The 12,353-nt window shown below is 33.5% G+C and overlaps 1 protein-coding gene across 1 annotated transcript in view; it reads left to right on the plus strand.

Annotated features, from left to right (window-relative positions):
- Positions 1-4,669: 4,669 nt before the first annotated feature.
- Positions 4,670-12,353, plus strand: part of Smp_173080 (hypothetical protein) — a gene marked incomplete at its 5' end in the record, with an annotated part of 34,300 nt that continues 26,616 nt past the window's right edge. The window contains 4 exons of the mRNA XM_018800100.1: positions 4,670-4,701; positions 5,752-5,817; positions 7,085-7,217; positions 11,023-11,478. Coding sequence (XP_018653947.1) covers positions 4,670-4,701; positions 5,752-5,817; positions 7,085-7,217; positions 11,023-11,478 — 687 coding nt within the window. The remainder of the gene's footprint in view (positions 4,702-5,751; positions 5,818-7,084; positions 7,218-11,022; positions 11,479-12,353) is intronic.

Raw genomic sequence — 12,353 nt, forward strand, 5'->3', positions numbered from 1 at the left:
CCGCCAATCAGAGAGCAGCGAATTATCGATTGGAACAGTAACACACGAAAACCGTACGAGCAGTCTAGAGTACGTATCGTTCCTGCTTTCTGCCTAGCCCAGCCAGTTAAGTCGAGAACACCAATAACAGCCTCTGCAGCATGAATCATTATATTTCAAACACACTGAGTTTATATACCAAACAAACTGACCACATCGTACCAATAAAATAGAAAATAACATTTGTACAAGAGTTAGCCAAATGTGGTTGTGAATAGGGGGAGCAGTAATTAATAGACTGGGTATAACTAAGGAATGGTAAATCGTACAATAATAGTCCAAGGGTCAAAATAAAGCTCACAATGAAAGAAACATGAATATGAGTATTTTAATTATTTAGCAAATATACGATAAGAATTATATGCATAATATTGGTCCATAAATGGATCCCAACGTTACCACTCCCTATTGTTATCGGGATATAACGGTTTATGGGATTCATTAATAATAATCATTCCAATGTTACATTGGTTTTTTAATTGTTTTTGATCTTCTTTTCTAAATAGTAAACTGGATAAAAAATTTCATGATGAAATTTGGTCCTATGTCCTGTCCTGTTTACTTGAATTATCCAATCATGCTATAACTAATCGATTTATTATTTGTAATAATACTCCAAATAATAATAGTAGTAATAGTAATAATAATAATAGTAATAATAATAATATAAAGTTGTATCCACATGAAATTTGTTTGACACAAGAGAATAATGATCCTCAGAAGTATTTATCTGAAGAAATGCTAATTCAACAAGATGAAAATATCAACCAAATTCAGTACTCATCAACATCAATTCTACCTATGAAGAATGTCTATGGAGTAGAAGAATTTTTCAGTTGGCAATTAGTATCAGATAAATTTTTATCTGTGGTTAGTTTGAAATTTACTGATTTACTTATTTATTTTTATGAGCTGAAGTTAATTATTGTGTGCAGTCATAATATTTTCCTTAATGATATGCGTTATTTTCATTTGATTAAAGAGTATAGTTATCTTGATTAACTTAGTTAAGTTGAACACACGCTGAAATATTTATATCTTGGGGTTGTACTATGTTTATTATATTAATTACTTACTTACTTACGCCTGTTACCCCTCGTATAGGAGCATAGGCCGCCCACCAGCATTCTCCATCCAACCCTGTCTTGAGCAATCCTTTCCAGTTAACATTCATCCTTTTCATATCTGCTTCTATTTCCCGGCATAATGTGTTCTTTGGCCTTCCTCTTTTCCGCATCCCTTCCGGATTAAAAGTTTGGGCTTGCCTCGTGATGCAGTCTGGTGATTTCCTTAATGTATATCCGATTCACTTCCAACATGTTTTCCTAATTTCCTCTTCAGCTGGAAGCTGGTTTGTCCTCTCCCACAGAAGGCTGTTGCTGATAGTATTCAGCCAGTAAATGTTGAGTATTTTGCCTAGACAACTGTTTGTAAATACTTGTACCTTCCTGACGATGGATGTAGTAGTTCTCTACGTTTCAGCTCCGTACAGTAGAACTGTCTTGACGTTCGTATTGAAGATTCTCACTTTGAAATTAGTTGGCGGTTGTTTTGAGTTCCATATGTTCTTCAATTGTAGGAATGCTCTTGTCACTTTGCCATTCCCCACCTTTACATCTGCATCGGATCCTCCTTGTTTATCAATGATGCTTCCCAGGTACGTGAATGTTTCCACATCTTCCAGAGTTTCGCCATCAAGTGTGATTGGGTTTGTGTTCTCCGTGTTGTAATTTAGAATCTTACTTTTTCCTTTGTGTATTTTGAGGCCTATTGATGCAGAGGCTGCTGATACATTAGTTGTCTTCGTCTGCATTTGTTCGTGTGTATGAGACAGGAGGGCTGGGTCGTCTGCGAAGTCCAAGTCGTTCAACTGATTTTCAGCTGTCCATTGTATTCCGTGCTTCCCGTCAGATGTCGAGGTCTTCATAATCCAGTCGATCAGCAGAAGAAAGAGAAAGGGGGAGAGTAGACAACCTTATCTGACTCCTGTCCTTGGATTATATCCTCATCAGGCTTTACTCTAATATACAGGAATATTTATATACATATACGAAATTATTGAGTCAATCAAGGCAGTTAATGAGTCAATGATGAGTGGGTTAGATTACATAAATAAACATTATAAGAATACAAATTGATAATGTGACGACAGCGTACTAAATGTGATAAGAATAATCAAGGCTTGAATCAATGTTTTATAATAGGAATTAAATTAATGGTTTGAAAAATATAGATGTTGAAATGACATTCATAAAAACTATAACATCACGTAATATAAAGTGTTCAGACAATTGGACAATGAAGGCTATATTTAGGGAAAAAATAGATGGAAAGGGATGAAGAAAAATAAACGAACAGAGAGTATGGAAAATAATAAATAAATAAATAAAATCATTTATTAAGGCCAAGGGAGAGATAAAGGTGTTACAAATTTCTTATGAGCACAAAACCTTGGATTGTTAGCTCGAATTCCTATAGCTTCTGCTGTGTGTAAGAGACGAGATCGAATCCCATTAAGGAAACTAGTAGAAATGCGATAAATAACTTTAAATGACCTATTTCTGTCCATTATGTGACCACCACCGATCAAGTTTGATATAACCGAGCTGCGTATTGTCTTGACAGTACCTTTTCCTAACCACGAAGGGAGTTGTTCATTAACTCTTTGACTCAGTTGTCTCGTAGTGCGCCCAATATAGCTTTCTCCATAGGAGCAGCTGAATTCGTAGGTATACATAGGTGTGGCATAACCAGATAACTTATCCTTTAGTTGAGGCATCACCATAGAGCGGGCCAACAATAGACAAAAGTTAGCTGCATTAAACGTTCTCTTTGCTCTAGTCAGTCCATCCTGTAGCATATCACCAGCTATATCTCTGTTGAATTGCAGCTTCAGGAAGAAAGGTTTCTTATTTATCAATATCTAAAACACTACATTGAAGCTCACTTCAATGCTTCTGTATTAGGCCTTGCGTTATACTTATTTCATAAACTGAGTATATTCAGATGGCCATAACACCATCTGTTTAATACAAACATCTTTCAGTCTTAGTGACTTCGATGATATTCAATTAATTTTAATAGTTTCATAATGAATCCTGTTGAAATTTCTCAAGATTTCTAGTATCATAATAAATAATTTTTTAAAACAGATTCGTAAATGATATTACATCTGAATTTTGTTAAGTTATTTAACTGAAATGAAATTCCAAATTAAATCTTAGATTTTTTTTTTAATACAAACTCTAACTGCTTGCATGCTGCCTTAATCATTAATAGAGCGTGTAATCCTATGAACTCTCGAAAATCCATATTTCTGGGTGTTCTTTACTTTATTTGACATATCTCTCATTTCATGCGATCGTCAACGTATAACAAAATCAAATGATAACACTTGATTGAAAGCACTATTTGAGTCAATTGAAAATAAACTTGGTCTTTAAAAATTATATTGTAATAATTTCCAGTTAAACATTACAAGATAGATAAACAAAGATGGATAGTAGCTAGCAGTGAAATCCAGGATGTGCTGGATGTACCTACACCCCACAGTTGATGTTGACTACGGTGTTACATACTACTTATATCTGTCAGCATAAGTAGCATGCACCACAGAACCATTAAAAATTGATAAGATAGACTTGTACCAACTTGAACCATTTACTGATAATTCAATTAGTTCTTTTTCATAATAATAGCAGGTCGATATTAATTTTCGAAAATACACCCATATATGTACGTAAATGTGTGTGTGTGTGCGAAGTTGTAAGAATGACATATAATATTATCTATGATATGACAGCTGTTCAATAAGTTATTGACTATATTGAAAAATTGACAAAAAAACAGACACCTGTTCATTATTCGTTTGTCTATTCAGTAGCTTAAGTGTTTGTCTACTTATCTGTCCGTCTATCTATCTATCTAGTGGAGTTCAACCAGGTCCGTTGGGAGATATTAACTCACTGAAGACATTGGTGAAATGGTTGCTCAACTTCGTAGATTGGTTGAAGTTAGACATTAACACCGTTGGATGCCGACTCAGTGGTCCATCGGTCAAGTGCTCCGGCTCGAGACTGGCAGGTCCTGGGTTCGAGTCTCGCGAGGCGGGATCGTGGATGGGCACTGCTGAGGAGTCCCACAATAGGACGAAACGGTCGTCCAGTGCTTCCAGGTTTTCCATGGTGGTCTAGCTTCAATTGACTCATGATTTCAAGTATATCTATCTATTTATCTATAACCTCAACTACCAATTGCAACATTTGACCGGAGTCATTCATTTATCGTTTGCATAGTTTCTCTAAATCCTGGCCTTATTGAATATCATTTACAGAAATTTTATATTCATTCCTCATGGAAACTATATTAATATTTCACTTTCTGTCAATAATAATAGTAATGATAATAAAGTTTTTAATTATAATCCTTAAACCAATCTAATCTGTGAAATCTCCATGTGTACCAACTATCATCAATAATAATGTTGTTGTTTTTTTGTCTAAAATTTGATTATGAATTTTCCTTTTGTTTTAATTTATTTTTTTTGTTCAGTTTTATTTAATAAATTTCCATTTTGTAGATCATTGAGCATTGTAGGAAAGAAACTAATTTAGAGTGTTTGCTAAATGAAATGAAGTTATTATTAAAAATAATGACAGACTAGTAAGAATAATTAGTGTGTATATTTTATGCATTTACCTTTTTATTTTGTATGTGGCATTTATGTTTATATAAAACTTGTTGTTGCTATGATGTATATTGATTAGTGTTAGTAAATGATAAGAGACTGTGGGTAATATTAATTGGGGTTTTGGTGGCGTTGTGTTCTCTAAGTTATATAGTCTAGTTGCTAAGGCTATTATTGGCACTATGGATAGTAACATCAGTGGCTACTTGATGGAGAAACTCCACATTTAAGTCATCCAACTCAGAGAACACAATCATGCTAAAACAGATACTCGAGCTAATGATTTCCATCTTTTCAATAATGTGGGTTTCCCTTTTCTCATCAGAAGTCATGTTACTGGAATATATTTTAAAATATTGCTAACTCTAAATACGACTTATATTATTAAGCCAGAAGGATGAAAAGTAAAAAAATCTTTGGTGTTTAGAATGTGTGAAAGGCTAAATGGTGGTTCTATGTGTTGTCGGCAGAAAGCTCTGTATTAAAATTCCATGTTGGCAGATATCACTAGTCATCTATCATCCTAAGGGAGCTGATGCTCTTTGTTGAGATTTGGGTGGGTATCGCTGTGTCACAATTAAAAACATCAAATATAAATCACTATCTTATATTGAAGAGATGAAGATAGGTTAACTGCAATTTCAGAAACAACAAACGGTAATGTAAACGAGTGATTGTAGATCTTTGAAGGAAAAGAAACGTGAACTAAACAAATGCCATTAATCTGAAATTTTATCAACAAGAAATATATGTCATAACTCGTAGTTGGTATTCCATAAAATAATTATGATTCAGCAGCAATTCTTAATTTAAATGAACTTCAAATAATAATTTAGAATACAAATAAAAATCATTACATTTTTTACTTGACACAAGTAACTGCTAATTTCGTTTATCATTTATTAATCTCTGGACTGACATTTTTAGAGCTCATATAAAATGTTAATTATTTTCCGTTTATTTTATCTTATTTATTCAATAAATTCTTTCCCTTTTTTCTGTTCAAACTATTATTTTCTATTTAGTCCTGTACATATTCAGTATGTTACTAAGCAAACTGAACAAGGATTTGTATTAGATTTATTAAAAATGTAAGTTTTAAATATTGTTACGATAAACAAATTTTTTTTTATTACAATAAGGTTGTTTCAGTACATTTTAAATGTATAAACATTAATCTTCACACGGAACACTGACATAAACTGTATGGTGGAACTGTGGTGAATGAGAACTCAAACGGGGGTAAACCAATTTATTGTTTAAGGCGGAATGACAGAGTGTCTTCGTAAAATATGAAAACCCAAACATTAAATATATTATTTGTACATCTTCATTCAGTTTTCCTTTACATAATTCATGATTCTTTCAATTCTGTTGCTATTTCAGTTGCTCTCTGTTTCCATTTCTGTTCTCTTCAATTCAATCTTAATATTATACTGCTAGGTGTTATAATTTTTCTTACTACGACCCAGCTATTTCTATTGCTTAGTACTCTTAGATAGCAATTCACTCGATAAGTCCCCAAATCAGAACACAGTTGAACAGGAAAGAAATTATATTCCAAATAAAAAGGGGTAGATGAAGTAAGAAGCAAAATAGGAAATACGTTAGTATATTTATAGTTTCAATATGAGAAGGTTTTAGAGTCTTCTCCAAGCATCGACTAGTGCTGATTGGATAAGAATTAGCTAATATGCGTGCACCAACACAATCAGGCATGGAACATGCTTTAATCCAATCTATGTTGCGCTAACACTAGGCATCTCACTTCTGATTGGTGTTACATGCTAATTATATCTGTCAACATAAACAAGCATGCACCACAGAACCATTAAGAATTGATAAATATCAAACAGTTATTTCTCCCTCATTACAATTAAAAACGTTCTAGCCATTTTTTATCTATACTCTTATGTCGGATCGAGTTTAATTCTTTTTAATGGGTATATGATGGTATCATTAAGCTAATCATATTTTCAGAATGGGGATTTGTGGAGATTTTAGTAATCTAATAGTTGAATTCATGAGCCAATTTAAGTTAGGCAACCATAGAAAACAGGGAAGCACTGAATGGCCGTTTCTTCCTAGTATGGGAGTTTTCAGCAGTGCGCACCAACGATCACCTATGCGGGATTCAAACCTAGGACCTTCGGTCTCGTACGCAAACACATAATATCTAGACGGTCGGGCCGGTATAGAACAGTGTTAATGTCTAACTTCAATCAATCAATGATCTTATGCAACCCTTCATCCATTATCTGAAGTAGATAACTGTCACTTTTTAAAATTATTATTAACTAATTAGCTTGTTTGGAAGTCTTTTGAGTTCAAAATCATATATATGCGTACGTTTTGTAGAATCCAACTAAACATTGTTGGTTATAAATCTGCTGTGAATTACAATTCAACGCGTTTGGAAACATTACGATGTGAAATACAAAATCTTATTATGAAATTTTTATATGTGATATTTTATTATGGGAAACAACAGGTCATTTGGTATGCTTAATACATCAGTTTTACGAAAATATACAATTTACTGAAGTGAGTTTTCTAATTTTTATCTTTGCTTTACCTAACTATGGAATATCCTGTAAGTTTGATTTTTTAAAAATAAGTATTTGCATTTAAAATATACCCTAGGTGAAATATGTTTATCATTTGGAATCTTCTTAAAACATACCCTCTCTTTTACATGTGTATATGTGCGAGTATGCTTTGGTTACCACCATTTTTCTCCCCATGATTCTTACTTAAAATAGTCGTACCCAGTGTTCATCACCTCAAATTCAAACGCATCGCCCAATAAACTACAAGTCCAGACAGCCACTAACTTCAATTCATATGTTAGATATTTTTTTATAAGTCATTCATGAACCTATGGAATTAGGATCTGCTCATCAAGTTTCCTTATCGTTAGTTCATCACTACTACTAATATTAAGCATAGTTGATTTTTTTCGTATTTTTAAAACTGACTACTTAATTAATAAATGATGTTTGTTTTGTTTTATATAACAGCGGATTTCCATAAATAGTTCGAATGATTACCAATCCTTCTCCATTTCTATCGTTTTATTGAAGTGATTAATAAATTTCGGAAAACACGTTTGAATATGGTGGATGAATAATAGTGGTGTTCTTCAGTGTTGAGTAAAATGTGAAAACTGAGCACTTGCAAGCATTGTTTTCGTTGATTTATTGGGTGGGTATTCCTTAGAAATGTGATTGCAACCAATTCAAGCTATGTCATATTGACACTTCAATATCAAAATATCGGTATGCCGACTTAGGGGATGAAGATGGTGAATCAAGTGAAATTTGTAGTTTGAAATGAAATTGTTAGTGAATATTATTCTAGTTACTAGTTAATTGAAATTAACACAATAATTTCAATAGTATGGATTGTGCCAGTTTTCGTTTTTAATATAAACAATAGTGTTCTGTGTAGTCCGTAAGTATGTGATAGGAAGTAAGACTGTGAATAGTAACTGATTGAATAATAGTGTTAGATGTAGTGCTAAACACAATGGGGAATTCAGTTAAATGTGAATTTGTTTATCGACAAAATCGTCCCATGATTAGATAACTTCCTTTCAATGCACCGAAAAGTTGAATCTGTATTAAATTATTGAATTGTGTGTTGGAAGAAGTTGGTTGATGTTGCGTGTTTTGTTGATATATATGTAGAATAATATGATTTATTGTTTATAAACTATATATTGATGTGTATATATTTGTGTAAGTGATATTGTAGTTGGTTACTTGAAAGGCATTGATCTTCTGTGTTGTTATTAATTGATGTGGCTATCCCAATAATAATAATAATTGTCATTATTATTATTATAAGTGATTATAAATGAAAAATTATTTCCATTTTGTGGGAATGACGAACTGTTTAACCACTATCCTGATTTGATTTGCTTAAATATAAACTTTTATATGCGTCTCAATATTTTACAAAATTACATGAATTGTGTCATATGATGAACGTTCACTGTGGCACATTATAGTTTTGTGAACACATTTCAACCCCCCATATATCATTATGTTACAATAAATGTCAGGATATTAATGCTAATCATCAGCCATCTATCAGGCGAAAATGAACAAACCACCTACATCCACAGTCAACAGCTTGCCTAATTTATGATATACCGGATGTTGGGAGAAAAATAACCGTGTTGTCGGCCGCTGCTGATATCCTTTCGTCCTGCACATGTGTTTGATAGAAAAAGTCATTTTCTTTCCGTCGCCTATCTCAGATAATAAAATGACGGGAAGTTTGATTTCTATAGACTGTTTATTGTTTGGGAAATACTTCTTCTTTCCGAAGTCCAACACCAACAAACATCTCTCGAAAAATGTTTTCCGCCTCTCAGTTTGAAATAGGTATGTGAAATGACATGGCTGGAGTGACAATATTTGTAAAATGGTACTCTATTGACGTTAACAGTTGTTATTCATCATAAGGTTGGCTTTCTATTCGATGGTTAGAACTACGTTTTTGTCTGGTCTTATAGTAAGAGAGATAAGCGTCAACAAAATACAAATTCACACATAAGAAATTTATTTCTCGCAGATCACGCAATATGCATACAATACTCTCAGTACCAAAAGTTCCTACTTAATCATCACACAATTCACTCTTAAAAATCTAAAGCGATCAGTCATAAGAGAGGCTAAAAACACAAAATTGCAGACTGAGGTAAGGTATGCCGTGTATAATTGGTAAAAGTATTAAAATAACCAATATTACATAAAACTGAGAAACGAAGCCAATAGCAAAACACTAAAGTGTTCAGTAAGAAAGTGATTGATATGTACTAGGTCGATGGAACCACTCAGTTTTTTTAATGATATTCGAGTGATACTAAGAGCGATAACCGCGAGCGCTTTATTTATAATCCGTTTCTTCTCATGACCTATACCGTTTTCTGACTGGCTGATATTGTTTTTGTTTCGCTAATTCAGGTCATGCTTTCGTCAGTATATACATTAAGTCTCACCATTTTAAATTGTTCTGGTTGAGTACCAAGTTTTTCCTGTACTTCATTTTCTTAATTTGTTCGTGCATAGTAGTTGGAGTGTTGTGTCTCGTTATAGAGTCCTCAATAAAACCTCATTGTCATAAAAACATAATAGTAACTAAAACCTATTTAGTATTATGTTTACTATAGAAGATAGCTTTTGTTAGTAGGGTCCATGTTTAATACTTTATTATTTATGGTATTTCATCCCTTGATGTTGGCTTTTTGAGAAGAGCTATTGTGAAACTATAGAAAACTCTGTTAATCACATAACCGGATAATTATGTTAAAAAACTGTAACCTATCAATTTAAACGGGGCTGGGTTTTTTATATTTCAACCTCTGAAAACAGTATATATGCATCATACTGTATCAGAATTTAACTGGTGTTGTTTATTATGTACCACTAGTGGATAAATTTTCATCACCCCCCTTTAAGACATGAGTTGTTTTTTTATTTGGTTTCATGTGAAGTTGCAAATAGTTATTGAAAATGTAGTGATATGGTTTAGTGTTATTTTGTTGAAGCTTTCTGAATTGTTATTTTATTTTGATGTTCCATGTGTGCAACTTATTGTGAAGTTGAATATAATAAAATTCCAACGGTAGTACCACAGTGATGCTGATACTTATTATATTTCATATTTTATTTATTTAAATACATAAACATTTGTATAAAGAGGCACCAAATAGATATGTGCCACATAAATCATTCGATTTGTGCGAGGGCTGAGATACTGCTCGGGTGTCCAAACCAAAGCAGGTGGTTTTCTTAATGAGCTGCTCCTCGATCCTTTGACCTAAAGGTATAATCCACAAAGTAGTGGAGCAACGAAAGGAGATGGAATCCCACACTGGACTGTGATCAACAATATGTTCATAGGCCATTTGTTTCCTTAGAATCCTGAAGTCTATGCGCACCATTGGTTTGGAATCGGGGTTTTCTGATTCCCCTAGGTGGATCCACCATATCCATCAACCTGTTTCAAGCGCCGGACATTCGCTTTTCGTCCTCTCAATTTCGTTAACAACATTAGTGTCGCGAGAAAGCAGTGAGTAAGACTTACATGGGAGTGATTGTATGTACGTGAGCATGTGAGAGCATTTCGAGAGGGAGAGCTGACTCTCCCCACTCTCAGTCGTGCCAGGGCTGATACTTTGGTTCACAAAGTTGTAATTGCCTTTATTCATTTTTGATTTTACTCTAATTATTTTTGAATTTTATTCCTATCTGTTACTCCATCTTATATTTTTATTTAATTGAAAGTGGATTCCAGAATTACGCAATCGTTCACTTTGGGAATTAATGATCAATTCATATTATCGAAAGAAACATCATTTCGATCATTCAATGATGGAAACATTTAGCTCATGTCTCCCATCATCTGACGATAATTCTGAAAATACTGTAGTGTTAAATTTTTTGAAAGATTTTTCAAATTTTCTTGACAATGAGGCATTATGTGAAACAGAATGCATCCAGAGTAATAATGACAATACTAATATGAATATTTACAATCCTAGTATTGATAATGTTGAAAAAGAACCACAGCAACGTATATTATCACACCGATTGAGTAGTAATAACAGTATTACAAATACTACTATTCATGGTCATAATAATAAACAATCCAGTATGCAATTACTAATTTCAGTATGTCGAGTACAACAAGTAATTAATAGTTTATTATTTACCATAATGAAAACGCCATTGGCTCGTACGGTAAGTTCAATTGTATTAGATACTCTGATTGTGATACGCTTTTCATTTTTTCCATAGCTGATGTTCATAAGTTACTAGTATTTGACCATAGATGTCTTGGGAATATTGATCGCATCTGCTGAGATTACCGGGTAGGGAATAGTGAGGTTAGATACTGAGTATTAGGGAATCAGGGTAAATCAGTTGATGAGGTTGCGAATCTATATCGACTGAAATGGTTGGGCCATGTATTACGCATGTTCAACCGCCGACTATCAAGACGCGCAATGCTGACCGGTGTTGGAGACGGATGGAAGAAAGTCAAGGACAACCAAACCAAAACGTGGCATCAGTTCATAGAGTCCCTAACTTCTTGTCTGAGCCATGTTGGTAGATGCAGACTACTTGGTTGGGGTCTGCGCGACTATAGTAACCAATGGTTAGGGACTCTGAGTGACATGGCTCATGATCGATCACAATAGCGTAGGTGTATACACTCTTCCTCTTCCCTTGAATCATGAGAATGAAAGTACAATATACCTTTCCTTCTACGAACTAATTCTTTTTCCCTGTATCACATCCTTATACGAAATCTTTTTTTACTACTATTAAATTAACTGCTATGAACTTGGTATTTATCTTGTTGTGCTAATGAAGTATGACAACTTGTACCGATGCATATATGTGCTTGTTCCTACTTTGTAGATGACTGACTGAGGGTAGATATTTAAAACCTCATGAGATCAGCTATTGTTGGCTTATGTTATTTCTGAACGGTTTTTAATCATAATTTATTGAGTATAGTTGGATTGTTATTAACAGTGAAATGCGGTATAATAAATACTTGTAATTAAAATATGATCTCTAGACAATCCGCTCAGGTTCCACTAACTTCG

The sequence above is a fragment of the Schistosoma mansoni genome, chromosome W (assembly GCF_000237925.1).
Source record: "Schistosoma mansoni strain Puerto Rico chromosome W, complete genome".
Taxonomy (NCBI): Eukaryota; Metazoa; Platyhelminthes; class Trematoda; order Strigeidida; family Schistosomatidae; genus Schistosoma; species Schistosoma mansoni.